This window comes from Bubalus kerabau, chromosome 1 (genome assembly GCF_029407905.1).
Source record: "Bubalus kerabau isolate K-KA32 ecotype Philippines breed swamp buffalo chromosome 1, PCC_UOA_SB_1v2, whole genome shotgun sequence".
Classification (NCBI taxonomy): Eukaryota; Metazoa; Chordata; class Mammalia; order Artiodactyla; family Bovidae; genus Bubalus; species Bubalus kerabau.
The window spans coordinates 165,781,873-165,802,993 of record NC_073624.1 but is presented as its reverse complement, the minus strand read 5'-3'; the positions used below and the strand labels follow the sequence as shown (position 1 = coordinate 165,802,993).

At 49.1% G+C, this 21,121-nt stretch overlaps 1 protein-coding gene across 1 annotated transcript in view; it reads left to right on the top strand.

The window, feature by feature from the left end:
• Positions 1-1,511: 1,511 nt before the first annotated feature.
• The window catches only part of FRMPD2 (FERM and PDZ domain containing 2), a 68,021-nt gene continuing 48,411 nt past the window's right edge, over positions 1,512-21,121 (top strand). Inside the window, exons 1-10 of the mRNA XM_055538236.1 lie at positions 1,512-1,653; positions 3,256-3,413; positions 6,820-7,011; positions 8,867-8,999; positions 9,731-9,818; positions 10,454-10,580; positions 12,628-12,699; positions 14,847-15,021; positions 16,030-16,180; positions 16,817-16,955. Coding sequence (XP_055394211.1) covers positions 1,512-1,653; positions 3,256-3,413; positions 6,820-7,011; positions 8,867-8,999; positions 9,731-9,818; positions 10,454-10,580; positions 12,628-12,699; positions 14,847-15,021; positions 16,030-16,180; positions 16,817-16,955 — 1,377 coding nt within the window. The remainder of the gene's footprint in view (positions 1,654-3,255; positions 3,414-6,819; positions 7,012-8,866; positions 9,000-9,730; positions 9,819-10,453; positions 10,581-12,627; positions 12,700-14,846; positions 15,022-16,029; positions 16,181-16,816; positions 16,956-21,121) is intronic.

Here is a 21,121-nt window from a genome sequence, read left to right as displayed (position 1 = left end):
TGTGTGAGTTTTTTTCATGATGGATCCAGTACTGTTTGTTGGAAAGTCTGCCCTTCCTCCATTCAATTACGATATTGAAAAGATGGTATTAACTAATACTGCAGCCTTTCTATACATTTAATGCAATTTTCTTCTAGTCGTAAAATAACTTGAAAAAACCATATTTGATATTTGTGTGAGATGTTTGATTTTGATATTCAGAGGCCTCGTTTCCTATTTGAGAATCAATGTCTTGTCCCATTGGTTTTCCTTTACTAAGCAGCCTTTCATTGTGGTTATAAAGATTTAGAAAAATGTGGCACGGTGAGAATACCTAGTCCATGAATCCTAAGAAAAGTGTGAAAGAAGTCGGAGGAAGAAAAAAGAAAAGAAAGACAAGAGAGGGCCTGGATTTCAGCTTTGATTCCATCATTTTTTTCTTGGGTTCCCTTGGATTGTTTTTCTGCCTGTAAATGGGATCAATAGTTCCTCTTCACAGATTCCTTGTGATAACTTCACATACAGAAAACGTCTAGGTCCCGCTGCAGTGCCCTTCTCGCCCCAGGGGATAGATAGATGGACAAGCCAGACTTTCTTCTGGGAAACCATCTCTCTTCCTGAGGCTGCAGGAGGCTGGTCTTAGAGGCATATGTAGAGAGCTGAGCAGCTGGCAAGTGGAGAGCTTGGATTAGCATGTTGGATAGAGGGATGGCGGGGCCATAATGTGCTCCCCACCCCACCCCCAACTCTGCACATCCGCCCTCCGAGCTCAGCTGTGGAAGAGATCAGTGACGTAAATGGATTAGGGAAAGCCTGCCTGGCCTCTTCCCACTGCCACGGCACCTGGGGTTCTCCACGTTGGAGATAAGTGGGTGGCAGCTTTGTCAGGGGGACAGACATTTAAATGTCAGCTTTAGGAGTATATTTAAGGAGAGAGGGAAGAGGAGACCCTCCTTCCTTACCTCCTCCTCCAGCAAATCAGTCCCGTGCTTTCTTGTGAGTCTGCACCTTTTCGAAACACAGGGCTTAGTATTCTTTCTAGTGATTCTCGCCCTTCGGGCAGGTGCTAGTGATCGTTAGAGACAGGGCTGCTACTGGAGCCAAATCCAACCCCGCATGTGGCAGCCAGTGAGGAACAGACATGAATCACGTATTGGAGGCAAAAAAGGTTGTTAACCCACTTTCCCAGACAGAGAGGGGAGCGGGCGAGAGACATTCCCCAGCAGGAAGCTCTCTGTGACAGCGCATGCCCAGCTCAGCGGGAGCCATTCTCATGGTTTGTTCATTCATTCATTTATTGACTTAACCCTTAATTGGGAGTTTATTTATTTACTGATGTGCTCATTTCCTGAGAACCAGCCAAAGCCAGCCAGTCTCCCAGTGAACATTTCTTTAGCTTCTCCCGTGTGCCTGGCCCTGCACCCAGCCCTGGGGATACGTGACAAAACATGGGGCTGTGCTGCAGAGGGGTTGGACTCTGCACAGGCTGGCATGGCCACATATGCTCCTGAACTATGCCAGGGCTCTGCCACATGTGTGTCTTTGCAGGTATGAGCTCGGCCTCTGTGACTCTGGCCAGTGCCCTCCAGGTCCGGGGTGAAGCTCTATCTGAGGAGGAAATCTGGTCCCTCCTGTCCCTGGCAGCTGAGCGGCTCCTGGAGGACCTTTGTGATGGTAAGAGCGTATGTCTGGGGCAGTTGAGTCACAGGGAGTTGAATGTGAAGCCTCCCAAACAGCTTACTGATGTGTCTGTCATCAGTCCGAGGTGTCAGACTGAGCAGGCACGGGACACCCCCACCCCACCCCCATGAAGCTGCTCTGGGAGGGCAGCTCTGTCTCTTGGACCCATGGAATGCCACAGAGTTGGAAGAAAGTCTTTTTGCTTTGGTACGGTAGCCTTTCCAGGCATGGTGTTTAGGGAGAGAGAGGCTGGGAGCTCTATGGGGCTCTCCCAATACCTGGGCAGCCTGGGCAGAACCAGAGACAGGAGGCACGGGGCAATCACCGGGATGGCTGGCATTCCCACATCATCCCCTGTCAGATGCTGCAACCGTTAGTAGATAGAACCCACACACTCAGTGGTCTAAACTGCGGAGGTTAATATGAAGAATTGTTAAACTAAGATAGAGGAGTAACCGTCAGATATGAGAAAACTTGACATGGTTTCCTAGGACTGAGGGCATACCCAGTGAGGGACAAACTTTGAAGGGAAGCCCCCTCTCCAAGTTGGGGTTCAGATCTGCTGGAGGAGCTGTGCTTGCAGACCACGATGATAGAGAAGTTCTCTGCTCTACCTGGCTATGGGTGTCTGCAGCCACGGGACACTCACGGTACAGGCATCGCCTACAGGGGCAGGGTGACTCCCTGGATGTGGGCAGGCAGAGATGAGCCACAGCTCCAGGAGCTAATGCCTGCAGGAGGCCCGGAACCTGCTGTCTCTGGAGATAGGGTTGCGAAGCGATCACTTCACAAGGTCAGACCGAGGGGTGGCCTAGGGACCCAGAGTCCAGGGCGTGTGCAGGAGCAGAGGGTCACTCTTCACGCATACACCGCTAACCCCAAAGAAACAGCAGGAGAGCCCGCCTCCCGTAATGTCTCTCCAGCGCCCTCTACTGAGAAAGCTGTACATTACTCTCGCAGTGAAAGCGAGAACTCTTGCAGTCAAAGGAGGGAGCAGGTATTGAAACATGGATTTGCAGTTTCCAGGCACTGAATTGATAACTGGGACAAACAATTGAGTGCTCACACTCAGATGTCGTGCCAGTCCGCGGTGGAGTTTCCCCATGTGGGAGATCACACATACGCAATCAGGGTGAGGACCCTGGCTGTGCTGTATGAAGGGAGGCTGTGCGCCTGTATTTACGGCTACATCTTCCTCCTAGTCTTCACTCCTCTTCCCTGCCCTGGAGGCTTTAATGAACAGCTACCCTACGTTCAGAAGACCAGCTGCCTTGGTTTCTAAATTGACTCCAGAGAAATAAGACTTGTGCTAATTTCCAAGTCGATTTGATCGCTCTTCACCTTTTGCCTTGAGACTCTTGGGCCACCTGTGAACTTGGATGTGCTTACTAGTTTCCCAGCCACTGCTGCGGCCACATTTTGTGACACATGCTCCTGTGCCTGCACGTGTCAGGGTTGAATTCTCTCCACTCCCTGGGTCTTGCTTACAGTTCATCTCAGAGAGGGTTTTGGAAGACACCTGCTGGGCACACTCCCACAGATGGTGCTCCAGATGGTGGCCCTATCTCTACACCCCCATCACTGCCTTGGTTTCAGATTCCTCGAACTATGTGGTCTGCCCCTGGTCAGTCTTGCTTTCTGCAACCGGAAGTCTTTCCTTCCAAGACCATGTTTCCCATATAGAGGCAGCTCCTTTCAAGGCCCCTGAACTGCTACAGGGACAGAGCGATGATGAGCAGCTTGATGCATCTCAGGTAAGGCGCATGGTGTCTCTGCAGCATCTTGGGCCTGTCCTCTGGGAAAGGCCTGGTCCTGGTCATCCCCTGCTCCCAGCTCAGCCCCAAGGAGTACTGAAGCAGAATGGATTTAACAAATTTTTTAATGAATTTTAAATGATTTTTTAAAAATTCCCAGGCTGTCTTGCCAGTAATTTATTAGCTCTTAGGTGAGAACAAGTCAACTTCTCTGAGCCCCAGGTTCTATATCTGTAAAGTAGGAGTAGTATGACCTAATCAATCAGCTTATTATGAATACTCAAAAAGAAATGCTGGAAGAACTATAGGTAAGTGGTCTTGCAGTAGGTAGCAAAAACCCTAAAAGGACCCAACAAATCCCCAAATGGAATGTATCCCAGGCTTGAGTAAAGACTGATGTAGCTGCACCAATGTTTATCTGTATTGTTGACATTAGTGATAAACTGGAAACAAACTAAATGTCCAGCGAGAGTGGAGATGAAACAAGACAGCATTACAATGAAACTGTAGAAGCTTAATGACTTGAAAACTAATTAAATATATATATAGTATAATTTATATTACATGTATATATATTTACATGTATGTGATCTTAGTTGTGTATACACACACACACACACGCCCAAGGTTCTAAAAATAAATGTCTGCATCGATTATTTCTGGATGTCAAATCAGTGGTGATTTTTGTTTTTCCGTGGAGATGTTATACCATGCTGCTTTCTGACAACATATGATGCTTCTTAATCAGGTTGAATCATAGTATGTCATGTAGAGACAGTTTTGGCTACAAGAAACAAAAAGCCTAAAATATAGTGGCTGGAACCACAGATGAGTTATTTAGGTAACAAGAAGTCAAGAGATTGGTCATCAGCTTTAGTGAATGTCAGCATTTACTAAAGCTGTATATTTTCATTCTATGTTCCATAGCTCTTGACTATTTGGCTTTATGCTTGTTGCCTCATGGTCACATCATGGCTGCCATGATTCCATGTATCACATCAGTGTTCAAGACAGAAACAAGGGGGGAAAGAATGGGACCAGATGCACGTGTTCCTGTTGACAGTAAAGAACAAACTTTTTCAGAATCCCCCTACTTCATGTCTTTCACAAAAAATGAGTGTCATGGTCACTGAGACTTTTAGTCTCTAGAGTAAGATGCAGCAATGTTTAAAGGAGTTGCAGATGGTTGTTGGGCTAGGCAGCCAACAGTGTCTGCCACACATGAAAATAGATTATATTTCATTTACAGGACCATGGAATAACAGAAATGACAAATCTAATCACGTGCTTTTTCTCTTGGATAGATGCATGTCTATTCTTTGGGAATGACTCTCTACTGGTCGGCAGGGTTTCACGTTCCACCAAATCAGGTCTGTGAACAGGATTCCCAAAGTCTTGCCAGGTGATGTCTTTGGATTTATTTAGTCTATTTCCCCAGGGCAGGGACCACATCTGTTGAGCTATGCACCACCACTCTGTCCTCCTGGGTTCTAGGAAGGATTGCCAATTGATTTTAAAGAACTGCTTTTGCTGAGTCCAGAAAGAACCTCAGAATCCTACTCAACATGGCACTCCAGGCAGCCACAATTTGGGATTGGCAAGCAAGATAAGGCTTATATGCCACTCTAGTCCAGGGGAAGTAGGAAGCTAGAGAATTTTATGGTTGCTGAAGATACCAATTTATAGAAAAGGTCTTAAAGCAGCCCTTACTGAAGTGATATGCTTCCATGGAAAAGGGTTCTGTGCTTAATCCATCTGGGAAAATGTTCCCTACAATGTCTTCTTCTTGAAGATTTATCAGAGTAGTTTATTAAAGACTCTGAGAAGGCTTAACGTGCAGAAACTTTTAAGCTTTATCATAGCATTTTATAAAGACTTTGACTACAGAATGCATACGTGTCTGCTTGTATGTGTAAATATTCATCTGACACTATGACTATTTTGTGGAAACTAGTGTAATGGGAATACACGTTGGAAAACTCTATCCAGTCTGTTTGGCTTCTCTCTTCCTCCCTTCCTTTTTTCCATCTCACCCTTGTCTTCTCCAATTCAACATTCTAGTGTCTCCGGTGCTCCCAGAGACCTGGCCACCGTCCTCTTCTGTGGAATTATTCACGGCTCTCCACTCCCCAGGGGGCTGCATTTCACTCCTCAGCACCGAGTGTGTGGCCTACATAATAGCACACTGCACTTGCAAGGGCCCCACACTTGATTTAATGCTCTGCATTAAAGTTCTGAGCCGTTTGAACAAGGGCATTGTCCTTTTGCCCTGGGCCTGGTTCTGCCCGTGGTCCCCTTCCTTCCAGACACGTGCCAGCCTTTGCCCCCACTGCTTCCTCCATCTGTGGCTCACCTCCCACCTTTCTCCCAGTCAACCCAAGTGTGCTTTTTGATGTTTCGTTCAAGTTGCTTCCCCATCTCCCTCCTCCCTCCCCAGGATGGGCCAAGTGCCTTCCTCTGTGTTATGACCTTGTCTTGTACTTCCCAAGATCAAAGCCCTTGTCACCCTGTACTGTGCTTGTATCTTTGAGTGACCATCTTCTCGGTTAGAGTTTGAACCTCCTGAAGACAGGGACTGTCTTCCGCCTTGTATCTCAAGCAGCTGTGCAGTCTAGGCACGTTAGAGGCCCTCGGATGTGCTGTATGAGTGTAGGAGTCAGCAGTCTGCATACATGTGAAGATAGAAACTCACAGCCGATGCTCCATGGCAGGAAATGCTAGAACAGCCTTCATCTGAAAAATGACTTGCAGTGTGGATGAGCGTTAGAAAAACATCTGATTGTGAGTCTGAATTTGACACCCTTTCCATATAAATGGTGGCCATTTAAATGCATGAGGAAAGTGTTTAATAAAATATCCATTTTTCCTTTTGCCTGATGAGTTCGTGTGACATGAAGTTCAATCAACAATTATTGACTTTATGCTTACCACTGGTGATTCCAAAGTGAAAAAGCCACAGTGCTTATGGTCTTGGAGCTGACATTCTAGGGGAAAGACCCAGTGAGAACCACCTAAATAATTTGAGAAAATGATAGGCTGCCCAGGTGAATGTGAGTTAAAGGCTGATCCTGGTTTGATCTGGGTCCTTGCATAGGCAGAAATCCACTTTGTCAAGCACCTGTTTTTCGTAGGGATTTTAAGCATGTGTTTGGGCTCCCCAAGCACCAAAGGGCGTTCCAGATTAGAGAGCGGCAAACTGCACACAGCTGGTGCAGAGATAATTGCTCTGCATTTTGTGGTCTCGGTGAAGTAGCCTGTGTCCCCCCCTAAGCCACGAAGAAGGAGTGGGCATCTGTCTAGTTAATGAGAACATCCGTTCTTGCTGGTCCCCGGGCGTGCCTAACAGGATATCGCCCTCAGTGGCTGCAGCTCTGTCAGCCTCTCACAGGGCTGCCCCGCTCTCCAGCCCCTGCAGCTTTGCCAGCCCCTGCACTCCATCTTGCTGACCATGTGCGAAGACCAGCCTGGCAGGAGGCTGCCACTGCAGTCTGTCCTGGAAGCTTGTCAGATTCATTGGGAAGAAGCGGCTGTCCACCCAACTTCTGCCAATCTCCACGTCAGACAGCTGGTCGGCTTGGTCCTGGGCACCATCTCTGAGGTCAGTGTGGAGCTGTGCTTTTCAACCTTGGGGCCTTTCCCTGGCCATGTGCGGCTGTTAAAATTCAAATGAGCTACGTTATAGTTCATCAGAAGGAAATACAACATTCAATTCCTCAGTCACACCTACCACACTTCAGTGCTCATTAGCCACTTGCAGCTGGCGAGGGCCATGCTGGACAGGGAGGATCCAGAACTTTCCTGTTATTGCAGTTCTGTTGGGCAGCGCTGGTGAAGACCTTTGGGGGAGCCTAGATTTCTAATGTGGCCAAGACCTCTGGGATCTTTAAAAGAGCCTCTTTGCATTAAAATGATTATATTTATGACCCATGAGTTAGCTCTCTTGTCAAAATTCAAATCTAGGCCTGACACGAGAAACCCTCCCCTGCCTGTGCCTACGTGGTCCCTGGTCCCTCCCTCTCCTCTGCCATCTTATGCCTGCAGAGGGTCTCCCTGCTGTGGTTGTCTCGTTGTGCTGCTTGCCACGTCGTGTGGTTGCACCCTTTGTGTGTTCTCCAGCACCTAACAAGGGGTCTGGCACATACTAAGCATTTGGCTTAGGCTGGGTTACCTTGAAGCAAAGTCAGGGCATTTTTGTGCAAGTCAGTTATTGGGGAGGTGCTCCTAGGAGAGGGAGTGATGGAAGGATGTGTGGGGGGGTCAAGCTGAGTAAGGTGGTGGTCTCAGGTGGAGACGGCCTCAGCCTGGTGTCACGGGTAGCTCCAGAGCAGGAAGCGGACCAGCCTTGGTTCCCCTCGAGGCCAGGTCAGAGCTGGGACTCAGGTGGGGCAAGTGAGGTGCCAGCTGGGCAGGGCTGCCCTTTTATCAGGGGGCTTGCTGCAGAATTGAGACCAAGACTAACAAGAAGCCGTGTGGGTGGAGAGCAGGGAGTAGCTGGGGAAGCCGCCCACAGAGAGTCAGAAACTGCCTCTCCCAACCTGTCCTCCTGTTTTGAACTTCTCTCTTGGCGTGTAAACACGTTACTCCTGTCCACTGAGCCGCAGGATTCAGTGCGGAAGGAGGGGCTTTTTTATTTGAAAAACACTACAGCGTGCCTCCCATCAGTGTGCCATTGTGCCCTGATGATGCTCAGCATTGTCACCAGAACATTGTAAAGTGATTTTGATCACTTATTCAGCTCTAACTGGGACACTGAGCTAGCTGAGCTACAGGGGTGTGTGAAGCACATAGTGAGGTCGCAGGCGGCAGCCAAGCAAGTGAGTTTGTTGCAACGTGGTGTAATAGAGGCAGATGTGAGCAAAGTGCTGAGGGAGGCGATGAGAAGACATTCGTATCAGTGGTTACGGAGAGGCCAGAGGCGGAGAGGATTAGAGGTGGAGACGATGTAGCTCTGAGTCTTGGAAGCACAGGGGCGATCATCAGGGAGACCCTGGCCTGTGGTGGGGGCGCGTGAGCCAAGGCACAGGTGTGCGTGAGTGGGCAGGTTTTGGGGGGTGGGGGCGAGTGTGTGGTTGGTGGGCGAGTGTGTGGGTGAGCCCGCCCTGGTGGCTACTGTTCTCCTTGCTGGACTCCCAGTGTGAAGGACAGACTCTTCCACGTTGACTCAAGCTGATGGCCAGGCTGTACGTCTTTCTGTAAGTGTCCCCCTTGACCTTGGGATGTGGATGTGTGATGCACTTGGCGGCCAGGCTGTATGTCTTTCTGTAAGTGTCCCCCTTGACCTTGGGATGTGGATGTGTGATGCACTTGGCGGCCAGGCTGTATGTCTTTCTGTAAGTGTCCCCCTTGACCTTGGGATGTGGATGTGTGATGCACTTGGCGGCCAGGCTGTACGTCTTTATGTAAGTGCCCCTCTTGACCTTGGGATGTGGATGCGTGATGCACTTGGCCATCAGGTGGAGAGGAGGGCCGTGGAGGAATGCTCCTCTGGGCAGCGAGACAGAAGCCACCTGCTCAGGAACAGGCTGCATCAAGCGAGCTGTGAGAGCCGGGCGGCGTGGGCTCTGGGGTGTGCGCATCGCTGCAGAGGTGGGTGCAGCACCCTGAGCCTTCCCTGGGTGGGCCGATGATATCCACTGTATCGTTTCCTGCTCCTTTTGTTGTTTCATGGCCTGACGTCCATGCTGTGGGCTCAGAGAAAGCCCGGGCAAGCCCCATTCTTCCAGGTTGCCCCTGAAGAGAAGGGACTGAGCTTAGGACTCCTCCTGTGTCCTGAGGAAAGCTTCACTTGGAGATATAATTTAGCTGAGTTATTTATAGCCAATGTAGACTCTCTTTATATTGAGTTTTAACTGTCCGAGTTGATAAAAACAAATTTAAGCAAACATCATGAAAGAAAAATTTTTTCCTTTAATTGATTTCTAGGCAGAATGAAAGGAGAAACAATTTGTAAAGATTGTTTTTATTGTTGCTCTAAGTGTGTTGGAAGAATGGCTTTTAGAATAATCTTCAAATCTTCTACTGTTCTCTACTTTTCAACTGAATGTGAGATTTGAAAAAGAAAATGATGCTGCTGTCTGTTGTCCTTAAAACAAAGTGCTCTTTCTTGTTAGCCTTTATCTCTCCCAAACTCCCCCAATCCGCTGTGACTGCTATTTCTGTTTACGTTTCTTGCACGAGGAAACAGAAAGTTCAAGCAACTCTGTCAACATCACACGGCTATCAAGTCGTGATGCTGATATCCGTACCCTAAGTTGCTTAATGCAGGAAAACTGTGCTATTTGCTTCCGCCTGCGCCTTTCACTATGATGTCTGGTTAGTTTCAGAGAGAAGCACAGAGACCCAGAGCTCCCTGGAGCCCGGACTGAACACCTCAGCACACGGTCGCTGTAGCATCGCTGTGAACAGGTAGGCACAGTGCTGTGAGCTTGGGGTGGAGTATTGGCGTGGGAGCGGCTGAACCCTGCTTCTTCTCTTTTTGATTATTAATGAGAAAAGTGAAAGTGAAGTTGCTCAGTCGTGTCCAACTCTTTGGGACTGTCCATCCATGCAAGAGTACTGGAGTGGGCAAGAGTACTGGAGTGGGTTGCCATTTCCTTCTCTAGAGTATCTTTCCGACCCAGGGATTGAACCTGGGTCTCCTGCATTGTAGGCAAATGCTTTACCATCTGAGCCACCGGGGCTTTTTGATTATTAATGAGAAGTCTCTTGCTTTTCAAAGACAACCCGACCCTATTCCAGTGGCAGGTGAGGAAGCCACGTTTAAGCAGATTTGGATTCAGGGTGACGAGGGGCCTGAGGGCAGTTGTCCCATTAGGGTGTTCTCTGTCCTCTAGGAACCAAGTTAGGCTCAGTTTGGAAACAGCATGCTGTTACGTAGAGACTGTCTACGTTACATGAGCTGCACGACAGCCACAAAACACAGTGTTAAAAACAATGATTTATTTAGCTTTTGATTCCATGTTAGAAATTTAGGCTCTGTTCAGCCTAGAGGGAAGCTGTTTCCACCGGTAACTGTTGCTTCTTCTCTGACTGCTGGCCAGCGCCCTTCCAGTTCCAGTTCCCCCAGACCTTCAGGAAGGCCGACGATTCAGCTCCGGTTCTGCTCTCCCAGAAAACTCACGGCCCGCAACTCCTTCCCAAAGGGGATTTTTGCAGAGAAAGGGAAAGGTGAGCAAAGAGGATGGAAGGGCACTGCCACAGGCGGTGTGAGAGAGGAGCCGTGTGCGGCTGGCACAGCAAGTGAAAATGCGCAGGATCCTGCTGAGGGCCAGCCTCCCCGGGCTGAGACTTACAGAGCTGGGCTGAAGTAACCTCCAACCTGGCAATCCAGGGCGATAAGTGTTATGGAGTGGCCTTGCTATAAACTCTGTAGGATAGCAAGTTGAAGGTGCCAGGTCCCACCGTTCAGGAAGTTCACAGCTGTTGATGTGCGGTGGGGACAGAACAAAGGAGGTGGTAAGAGAGCTGACGGGGCTGAACGTGCTTGGAAGGGCCTTCTGAACAGGTGATATGTGGAAGCAAAGGAGTGGGTGGGATAGTTCGGGAGAGAGATTCTCCAGGCTGGTTGGCACAAGAGCAGGGGAGTTTGGATGAGTGTGGGGAGCTGGGGCTCAAGAGTGGCAGGCCGGCTTGCCCTGCTGGGAAGTCCAGGCTGACAGGAGAGACCATGTCGGGGGCCGCTGCTCATGGCTCCGGGGACCCGAGACTCCTGGCAGGCAGTCTGGTCTCTGCTGAGGGGCCAGCTTGGTACACCTGTGCTGGAGGGTCAGCTCAGGCGTGGCCCCGGGTGTGCCTTCTGCCTGGTGCCCTGGCGCCAGCAGTCAGAGCCACTCTCAGTGTTTAGATACAAAGCACCCCTTCCTCCATGAGTGATACTGGCATTAGCTGAAAAACTGACCACACAAGGCCACAGTGGCCATGGGGATAGGCACCCCTGGATCTGTGACAGGCCCTCCAGAGCAGGCTGTTCATGGATGAGGCCGCCTCTGCATGGCCTTCTGTTTGAGCATCAAGAGCCCTTTGGGAATGTCAGACCCTGAAGCCCCCAGCAGGCTTTGTCTGCCTGTCTGTATGTTGTAGAGAGATTTTCCTGATGTGCTCAACTAATTAGGGATGAGCGGAGCCTGGCATAGCCTCAGGATATCCTCTCCTGTGTGGCAATGAGCGCCGTATTCCGCTCCAGCCCCTGCTGCCCTCCAAGACCACTCTCAGGTCCTCATGAGCTTGGAGGGATGGGGGTCGAATGCTTCTATAATACTAGCAACTCTCTCAGGACATGCATTACCCCATGGCTGCACTTTTGGCCTCTTGAGACAGGAGTCCTGATGGGTACCCTTGGGGGACACATTAGAAGGCCCACCTGGGGGCGTCCCTGGAGGTCCAGTGGTTAACACTTTACCTTCCAATGCAGAGGATGTGGGTTTGATCCCTGGTTGGGGAGCTAAGATCCCACATGCCTTGTCGCCAAAAAAGTAAAACATAAAACTGAAACAACATTGTAACAAATTCAATAAAGACTTTAAAAATGATCCACATTAAAAAAAAAATCTTAAAGAAAAAGGCCCACCCAATCCTGTGATTCACTGGTGTTAGTTTGGGTGAATTTCTTAATCTTTTGGAACCTCCACTTCTTGCAAAAGGGGCTGAGAATGTGCACCCCACAGGATGATGGCTGGGTATAAATAATAACGGCATCAAGGCATTTCCTGGGTCACAGGTGTGCTAGGAACATGAAGTACTGTGATACTGAGAATGAATACTCAGGCACACTACCGATCCAACATCCAGAACAAGGTGAAATGTCTACTTTGAATCTAAATCTCAAAGTATTTTTGTTTTCAAAAACTCTCGTTGCATATATTTATATATACAACGTGTTGTATAATTTTGAGACATATAAAAGATGATATGATGATGCATGAATTACGACACTTAAAATGAAGTGGACACTCAAATGAAGAGCCAGAACATCACCAAAGCCGCACCTGTTTAAGACATCTGCTCCAAGATGCCTAGCCTAGCTAGGGCCTCAGCGCAGTTGACCCTATCTCATTGGAACTTGCTTCCTGCTGCTTTTGGGGAAGGGAAGGCTGATAGTGGGTAGCAGGAGGTGAAACCATGGGAGAAGCTTAGTTCTGAAGCTGGGGGTCCAGCCCTGTGGAACTTGACTTTGATTTCTCTTCTTTACTGAGAGTAACTCTGCCTGTTTCCTCAGTTCTCCAGGCCGGAGTTTGCCCTGATGGCTGGAGAGGCCCCGGTGACCTTGTATTTGCCTGGATCAATTGTGGTAACCGCTGGGTTAGACTGGGATGGGCTGAAGGGTGGTGAGCGGCCAGCTGAGCAGTACCCGAGGCTGATCAAGTTCTGAGGGGCTTACCCTCTCCTCCAGGAGCCTGCCAGCCCTTGCCAAGTCACACTGCTACTTGACATCCATCCTTTAGCATCCTCTTCCCCTTTTGGAAGAAACCTCTGTGACTTCTCACCAAGTCCTGCTTGTCCTTCCAGACAAGCCCTGTTTTCATCTTCCTATTTATTCAGGAAATATTGTTGAAGCATCTAGTAGGTGCCAGGCAACGCTCCACACCCCAGATCTCTTGATATGAAAAAAAAAAACAAAAACAAACAGATATTCCTTTTCACACGGAGTCTGTGTCCCAGAATTATGCATTTATTTTCTGGAGAGGAAAAGTCAATCTCCCTCACCTTGGTCTGCTGGCTCAACCCAGGCAGACCTGGATTGGGGGTGAGTGACAGGCTGTCACTCCCGAGGCTCAAGGAAAGAGCTTTGGTGTTGTTAGTCCATTGTGGGCACAGCCACTGCCTGCCTTGCTCTGAGATGTTTGACTGGGACCCTTCCTGAACCAGCACTCCGGGGAGGAGGGGAGAGATATTGGAATATATAAGCGGATAGCTGCCCTGAGTGAAGGTTGGCAGAGGTTGCAGGGTAGGGAGGGGAGGAGGAAACTGGAAGGGGCCTGGACACCAGGGAACAGAGAAGCTGCAGCCAAAACCCGTTACCAGAGGTGGGCAGGCAGGGCCGCTGTGGATCCACGCTCTTTGTGCATAATGGGATGTCATTTAGAAAACGCACATTCAAACATACAATCATTACAAGTTTCAAGAGGGCAACTGCAAAGCATTAAATTCAAGCATGGGCATGTGTGTAACACAACAACCAGGACACACAGGTGTGGATGAGCAGGAACCAGAGTGGCTTAGAGTGCGCCCTGCGGCCGTCCCCGCCTGGGGTCACGGGGAATACCACTCTCACAGGGTCCCCAGTCCAGTGCTGGGGAGTGGAGCTGCCGCTGGGTGTGGGAGGGTCATGGTGTGGTGGCAGGCTTGGTCTCAATGGAGCTAAAGCCATCCGCAGTGTCCATCCATGACTGTCTTTTAATGAAGACATTCTGAGGAGGTCTGGGCCAGGCCTCAGGCTAGGCTTGGGGCACAGGGGATGCTTAGCCCTCATCCTTAGGGAGCAGGGCCCCTGAGCACTAGGAACCAGGGGACCAGAGAAGGGAGTGGGTAGCTCAACCCTCCAGCTTGCAGACGAGAGGTCCTGAGCCCGACCTGGAAACCTGGTAGGAACTGGCATGAGAGGATGGAGGGGAGGGCACCAGGGGCAGTGGGCTGTGTGCAGAGATACGGTGCGGACCGATGGGCTCGGCGGAGGTGACAGTGGTTGGGGTGGGGCTACAGAGGCGGATGCATCTGGAATTAATCTGAGCAGGGCGAGGGACAGAAGGCTGACGCTGCTCCACATCTTTGGATGCACCTCTGCCGATCAACTGCTCGGTTCACAGCAATCCGCTAAGCTCTAGCCCTCCCTCCTCCTTGGACAGGTGCCCGCCCAGGGTCTCTCTGTTGTGCTCTGTGTTGACCTGGGGTCAGTACTGCATTGGTCACTACTCTGGGGGTGTATGGCTCACCGTTGTGGCCCCAGGCAGTCCTCTTGGGAAGTGGAGCCCCAGGGATTTTTGCAGGGGAGAGACATCTGCTACATGAGGCCCCCCAGCCTTCCTGGGCCCTGCAGAGCCTGGCCAAGAGCAGGGATTTGAGTCCAGTTCCGCCTTTTGCTAACTGCGCAACTCTGGGCTGGTCCCTTACAGTCTCTGAACCTTGTTTCTAATCTGTTGAACAGGAATCATAAACATACTTGTCTCTTAGGTTGTTTGTCAGTTAAATGAAAAAATATGCATAAAGTGGTTAGCACGGTAGCTGCTGCCGCTGCTGCTGCTGCTAAGTTGCTCAGTCGTGTCCGACTCTTCGCGACCCCATGGACTGTAGCCCACCAGGCTCCCCCGTCCCTGGGACTCTCCAGGCAAGAGCACTGGAGTGGGGTGCCATCGCCTTCTCCAAGCACAGTCGCTAGCCTGTGGTAAAGACTCCATGTCTTTTAGTTACTGTTACAGTTTATACTGTTCTTGTTTTCAGACCAAAAAAGCAAAGTCCTACTTGGCTCTCAGGGGCCTCTGTGTGGTGCTGCTGAGCGGGCAGTGCCTGGAGGTGAAATGTGACATCACATCAACAGTGGGAGCTGTCTTTAGTGCCATTGCATCCTTTGCCAACCTCGGGGAGCTCACCTACTTTGGCTTGGCTTACATGAAAGGTAAGTGGCTCCCAGGTAGCCCACAGCTGGCCTGATGCTTCAGGCAGCCCTGGTGTCTCGGTGTGTGTGTGGTAAGTGTGCTCAGTCACACATTTGTTCCGACTTTTTGTGACCTCATGGACTGTAGCCCACCAGGCTCCTCTGTCCATGGAATTTTCCAGGCAAGAGTATTGGAGCAGGTTGCCATTTCCTACTCCAGAAGGTCTTCCTGACCCAGGGATTGAACCCTGGTCTCCTGTATGGGCAGGTTGATTCTTTACCGCTGTGCCACCTGGGAAGCCCAATGTCTAGGTCCCCGAGATCTGTTCCCTCTAACAAAACTGCCTAAGACTAAGACGCTGCACTTGCACAGCTAGATACAGAGCGCCCGCCTGCGACAGAAATGGGATAAATGCTCAGCTCCGTGCTTTCTAATTTTATTTTTATAAGGTGGTCTGCTGCTACTGCTGCTAAGTCACTTCAGTCGTGTCCGACTCTGTGTGACCCCATAGATGGCAGCCCACCAGGCTCCCCCGTCCCTGGGATTCTCCAGGCAAGAACACTGGAGTGGGTTGCCATTTCCTTCTCCAATGCATGAAAGTGAAAAGTGAAAGTGAAGTCGCTCAGTCGTGTCTGACCCTTAGCGACCCCATGGACTGCAGCCTTCCAGGCTCCTCTGTCCATGGGATTTTCCAGGCAGGAGTACTGGAGTGGGATGCCATTGCCTTCTCCGATAAGGTGGTCACTGGGAGGCAGATAAGTGATATCTCCTCTGAGATAAACATTCATACTTTCTTTTCTGGGTGCTAAGTTTCTTTTCACTGGCACTCTCGTCTTTGTTCCCTCTTCTTGGCCCCTCATGGACCCGACAGAGGTCCTGTGCGCTAAATCCAGACAACCTGCTTCCTGCTCTCTCCTATACTCAGTCGGCTCTTGTCTCACCCTTTGGCACAGCTCAGGGCTGTGAGTCTAATGCGTGGTGCCTGCCCGGCTGCTTTTCCCTCTAAATGCGCTCTACTTCCATTTCAGGTAAAGAGTTCTTTTTCTTGGATGCTGAAACCAGGTTGTGCAAAATAGCCCCTGAAGGCTGGAGTGAGCAGCCCCAGAAGAAGAGCTCCCCAAATGCCTTTGTGCTCTTTCTAAGGATAAAGTTCTTCGTGAGTCACCACGGACTGCTGCAGTGAGTGCTGCAAACTTCTTGGCATTAGAGACAATGGGTAGGCAAGTGCCTGGCAAGTTAACGTGTGCACACATTACAACAGTTGCTGTGTCTGGTCTTCTTTTTACTGGATTCCAATATGACAGAAAAGGGGAAAAAGTCAGTGTTTGGGGACAAGCCCTGGTCAAAATGAAAACTTTACCCTTTTGTTTCAAACATATGCCAGTCAAGGTCAAGTTCTCTCTCCCCTGACCCCAACACGCCCCACCTTCCGGCAGCTCAGTGATGAGGATGGGAGGAGAGGGTCACGGCTTTGGGACTGGATCACTCTCTCTATTCCTTTGCTTATTAGACATACCATCTGACTAAGTATTGGTTTTCTTACTTGAGCCACAAAAACAAACATCTCCATGGATATTGTGGGAAGTGAGTAACCCTGTGTCTTGGGCACAGAATAGCCCTCAACAAGTGACAGGAGGCACGGTATGGATAGACAAGCTCACCCTTGTGTTACTGGCATTGCCCTCTGGGTTCTACTGACTTGTATCCCATCTTCTCTCCTTTTTCTGCTTCGCAGACTGAGGAAACCCTCTGGCTTTAGTGCTCTCCTTTGCCCTCAGCATTCTAGTAACCTTTATTCCTGCATCTCTTTGGCAGGCACAGCTGGACAAGGCATCAATTTTACCTGCAACTTCGGAAAGACATCCTGGAGGAGAAGCTGTATTGCAGCGATGAGACGCTGTTGCAGCTGGGGGTCCTTGCTCTGCAGGCTGAATTTGGCAGTTACCCAGAGGAGGTAGGCGTGGCGATCAGGGGCCCTTGGGTGGGGTCACTAGAGAGGCAGTTATGGGACACTGGGGAACTGTTGTAAATGTGAAGACTGAGCCTGTGTTCTTAGTACCTACCACTGAGATTGGGGTAAACTGCATCCACCCAATACCCCTCGTCCAAGTTAAGGAGCATTGGCTGCGCTTTGCTGGAGCAGCCGTGAAGAGATACCCCACGCCCAAGGTAAGAGAAACCCAAGTAAGATGGTAGGCGTCGCAAGAGGGCAGCAGAGGGCAAACATACTAAAAACATACTCACAGAAAACTAGTCAATCTAATCACACTAGGACCACAGCCTTGTCTAATTCAATGAAACTAAGCCATGCCCGTGGGGCAACCCAAGACGGGCAGGTCATGGTGGAGAGATTTGACAGAATGTGGTCCACTGGAGAAGGGAATGGCAAACCACTTCAGTATTCTTGCCTTGAGAACCCCGTGAACAGTATGAAAAGGCAAAATGATAGGATACTGAAAGAGAAACTCCCCAGGTCAGTAGGTGCCCAATATGCTACTGGAAATCAGTGGAGAAATAACTTCAGAAAGAATGAAGGGATGGAGCCAAAGTAAAAACAATACCCAGCTGTGGGTGTGACTGGTGATAGAAGCAAGGTCCGATGCTGTAAAGAGCAATATTGCATAGGAACCTGGAATGTCAGGTCCATGAATCAAGGCAAATTGGAAGTGGTCAAACAAGAGATGGCAAGACTGAATGTCAACATTCTAGGAATCAGCGGGCTGAAATGGACTGGAATGGGTGAATTTAACTCAGATGACCATTATATCTACTACTGCGGGCAGGAATCCCTCAGAAGAAATGGAGTGGCCATCATGGTCAACAAAAGAGTCCGAAATGCAGTACTTGGATGCAATCTCAAAAACGACAGAATGATCTCTGTTCGTTTCCAAGGCAAACCATTCAATATCACAGTAATCCAAGTCTATGCCCCAACCAGTAACACTGAAGAAACTGAAGTTGAACGGTTCTATGAAGACCTACAAGACCTTTTAGAACTAACACCCCAAAAAGATGTCCTTTTCATTATAGGGGACTGGAATGCAAAAGTAGGAAGTCAAGAAACACCTGGAGTAACAGGCAAATTTGGCCTTGGGATACGGAATGAAGCAGGGCAAAGACTGATAGAGTTTTGCCAAGAAAATGCACTGGTCATAACAAACACCCTCTTCCAACAACACAAGAGAAGACTCTACACATGGACATCACCAGATGGTCAACACCGAAATCAGATTGATTATATTCTTTGCAGCCAAAGATGGAGAAGCTCTATACAGTCAGCAAAAACAAGACCAGGAGCTGACTGTGGCTCAGACCATGAACTCCTTATTACCAAATTCAGACTTAAATTGAAAAAAGTAGGGAAAACCACTAGACCATTCAGGGATGACCTAAATGAAATCCCTTATGACTATACAGTGGAAGTGAGAAATAGATTTAAGGGCCTAGATCTGATAGATAGAGTGCTTGATGAACTATGGAATGAGGTTTGTGACATTGTACAGGAGACAGGGATCAAGACCATTCCCATAGAAAAGAAATGCAAAAAAGCAAAATGGCTGTCAGGGGAGGCCTTACAAATAGCTGTGAAAAGAAGAGAAGCGAAAAGCAAAGGAGAAAAGGAAAGATATAAACATCTGAATGCAGAGTTCCAAAGAATAGCAAGAGGAGATAAGAAAGCCTTCTTCATCAATTAATGCAAAGAAATAGAGGAAAACAACAGAATGGGAAAGACTAGGGATCTCTTCAAGAAAATCAGACATACCAAAGGAACATTTCATGCAAAGATAAGCTCGATAAAGGACAGAAATGGTATGGACCTAACAGAAGCAGAAGATATGAAGAAGAGTTGGCAAGAATACACAGAAGAACTGTACAAAACAGATCTTCATGACCCAGATAATCACGATGGTGTGATCACTGACCTAGAGCCAGACATCCTGGAATGTGAAGTCAAGTGGGCCTTAGAAAGCATCACTATGAACAAAGCTAGTGGAGGTGATGGAATTCCAGTTGAGCTATTCCAAATCCTGAAGGATGATGCTGTGAAAGTGCTGCACTCAATATGCCAGCAAATTTGGGAAACTCAGCAGTGGCCACAGGACTGGAAAAGGTCAGTTTTCATTCCAATCCCAAAGAAAGGCAATGCCAAAGAATGCTCAAACTACTGCACAATTGCACTCATCTCACACGCTGGTAAAGTAATGCTGCAGCCATGAAATTAAAAGACGCTTACTCCTTGGAAGGAAAGTTATGACCAACCTAGATAGCATATTCAAAAGCAGAGACATTACTTTACCAACAAAGGTTCGTCTAGTCAAGGCTATGGTTTTTCCTGTGGTCATGTATGGATGTGAGAGTTGGACTGTGAAGAAGGCTGAGCGCTGAAGAATTGATGCTTTTGAACTGTGGTGTTGGAGAAGACTCTTGAGAGTCCCTTGGACTGCAAGGAGATCCAACCAGTCCATTCTGAAGGAGATCAGCCCTGGGATTTCTTTGGAGGGAATGATGCTAAAGCTGAAACTCCACTACTTTGGCCACCTCATGCAAAGAGTTGACTCATTGGAAAAGACTCTGATGCTGGGAGGGATTGGGGGCAGGAGGAGAAGGGGACGACAGAGGATGAGATGGCTGTATGGCATCACTGACTTGATGGACGTGAGTCTGAGTGAACTCCGGGAGTTGGTGATGAACTTGGAGGCCTGGCATGCTGCGATTCATGGGGTCACAAAGAGTCGGACACGACTGAGCAACTGATCTGATCTGCATTCAACTGCCACCCACCCACCCATCCATCCATCCACCTATCCATCCAACAAATATCCATCAAGTGTTCTTTGCTGGGCTCTGGGGGATACAAAAATGAACAGGTCAAGTTTATACATTGTAAGGTAGTTCTAATCTAAAGTCTTGCCTACAACCAGTAATGTACTAATTTATTGGGCTCATCATCACTGGCTTTCAGATGTTTTGTGCCATGACCCCAGTTAAAAAAAAAGACAAACATTATAACTCAACCTGTACACATGTGTCCATGTAACAGAAGTGAGGCAAAAGTTTAGGAAATAAGATGCACTTATGTGATACATACTGGTATTTCCGATTATAGTCTAGTTAAGTTATAAGTGCTGGTATGAAGCACTCACAGGTCACCCATGGATTACAGGCAGCAGTTTGAAAACCATTTTTCAGGCTTCACCAATATCTCGCTGTCTTCCCAGCACATCTTCAGAAGTTGCCTCTATGTCTGGAGCCGTCTAAGTCCCTCTTTATCCCCTTGCATTTTTCACCATCTGGTATGGAGTATCCATTTCCTTATAAGTCTTGCTGTCAGTCTCTCCATTAGAATGGAATCTACCAGATGGTAAAGATTTTGTTTGTTTTGTTCTGCTGTTTCCCTCACACTAAAGCAGAGCCTCAAACATGGGGAGTTTGCTCAAGACCAACTGATCTGAGGAGTGGGTGAATGAACCGAGTACAGGCTCTTGGCTGGATAACACTGTAGATAAAGTCATCCATCAGGAAAGTCAGCACCTTGCTTGTCAGGGAAATGTAGTTCAGTTCCCAACACCCTACCCTTCTCTGACCCTCACTTTCCTGCTCCCACTTCATCTACAGGGACTGAGACCTCACTTTTCTGTCTTGGCACATCCCCACCCTACCCCCTGCCTGGGCAGGCAGTCTCCCAGGGCCAGCCTAGCCCACATAGCCCCTCCCTGCCCCTTTGGCAAAACTCCAGGCCTGTTACTGCTTGGAGCCCCTTCGTGTCTCCTCGCCTCCAGAGCTGGAGTGCCATCCACGCCTGGGCCTGCTCACTCTTGCCCTTGTGCTGCTACTTTGAGGGGGTCTTGGGAGGAGAACGGCGCAGGCTCATGGAGGGTGCTGTAAGCCACGGGAGCCCTGGCGACAGCACCATCCTTGTTGCAGCCTCTAGTCCAGCCCTGTGATGGCTCCCACAGACACGAAGTGTGGCCTCCCAGGCCAGTGTTGGGCTGACCTTAGCAGGCTCCATAGACTGAAGGAGTTTTTGAGTCAGACAGAATGAGGTCCAAACCCTGCCTCTTTTGTTAAGTAGCCACGTGGCATTAGACATTATTTCTCTGTCTCAGCTCTTAATCTGCA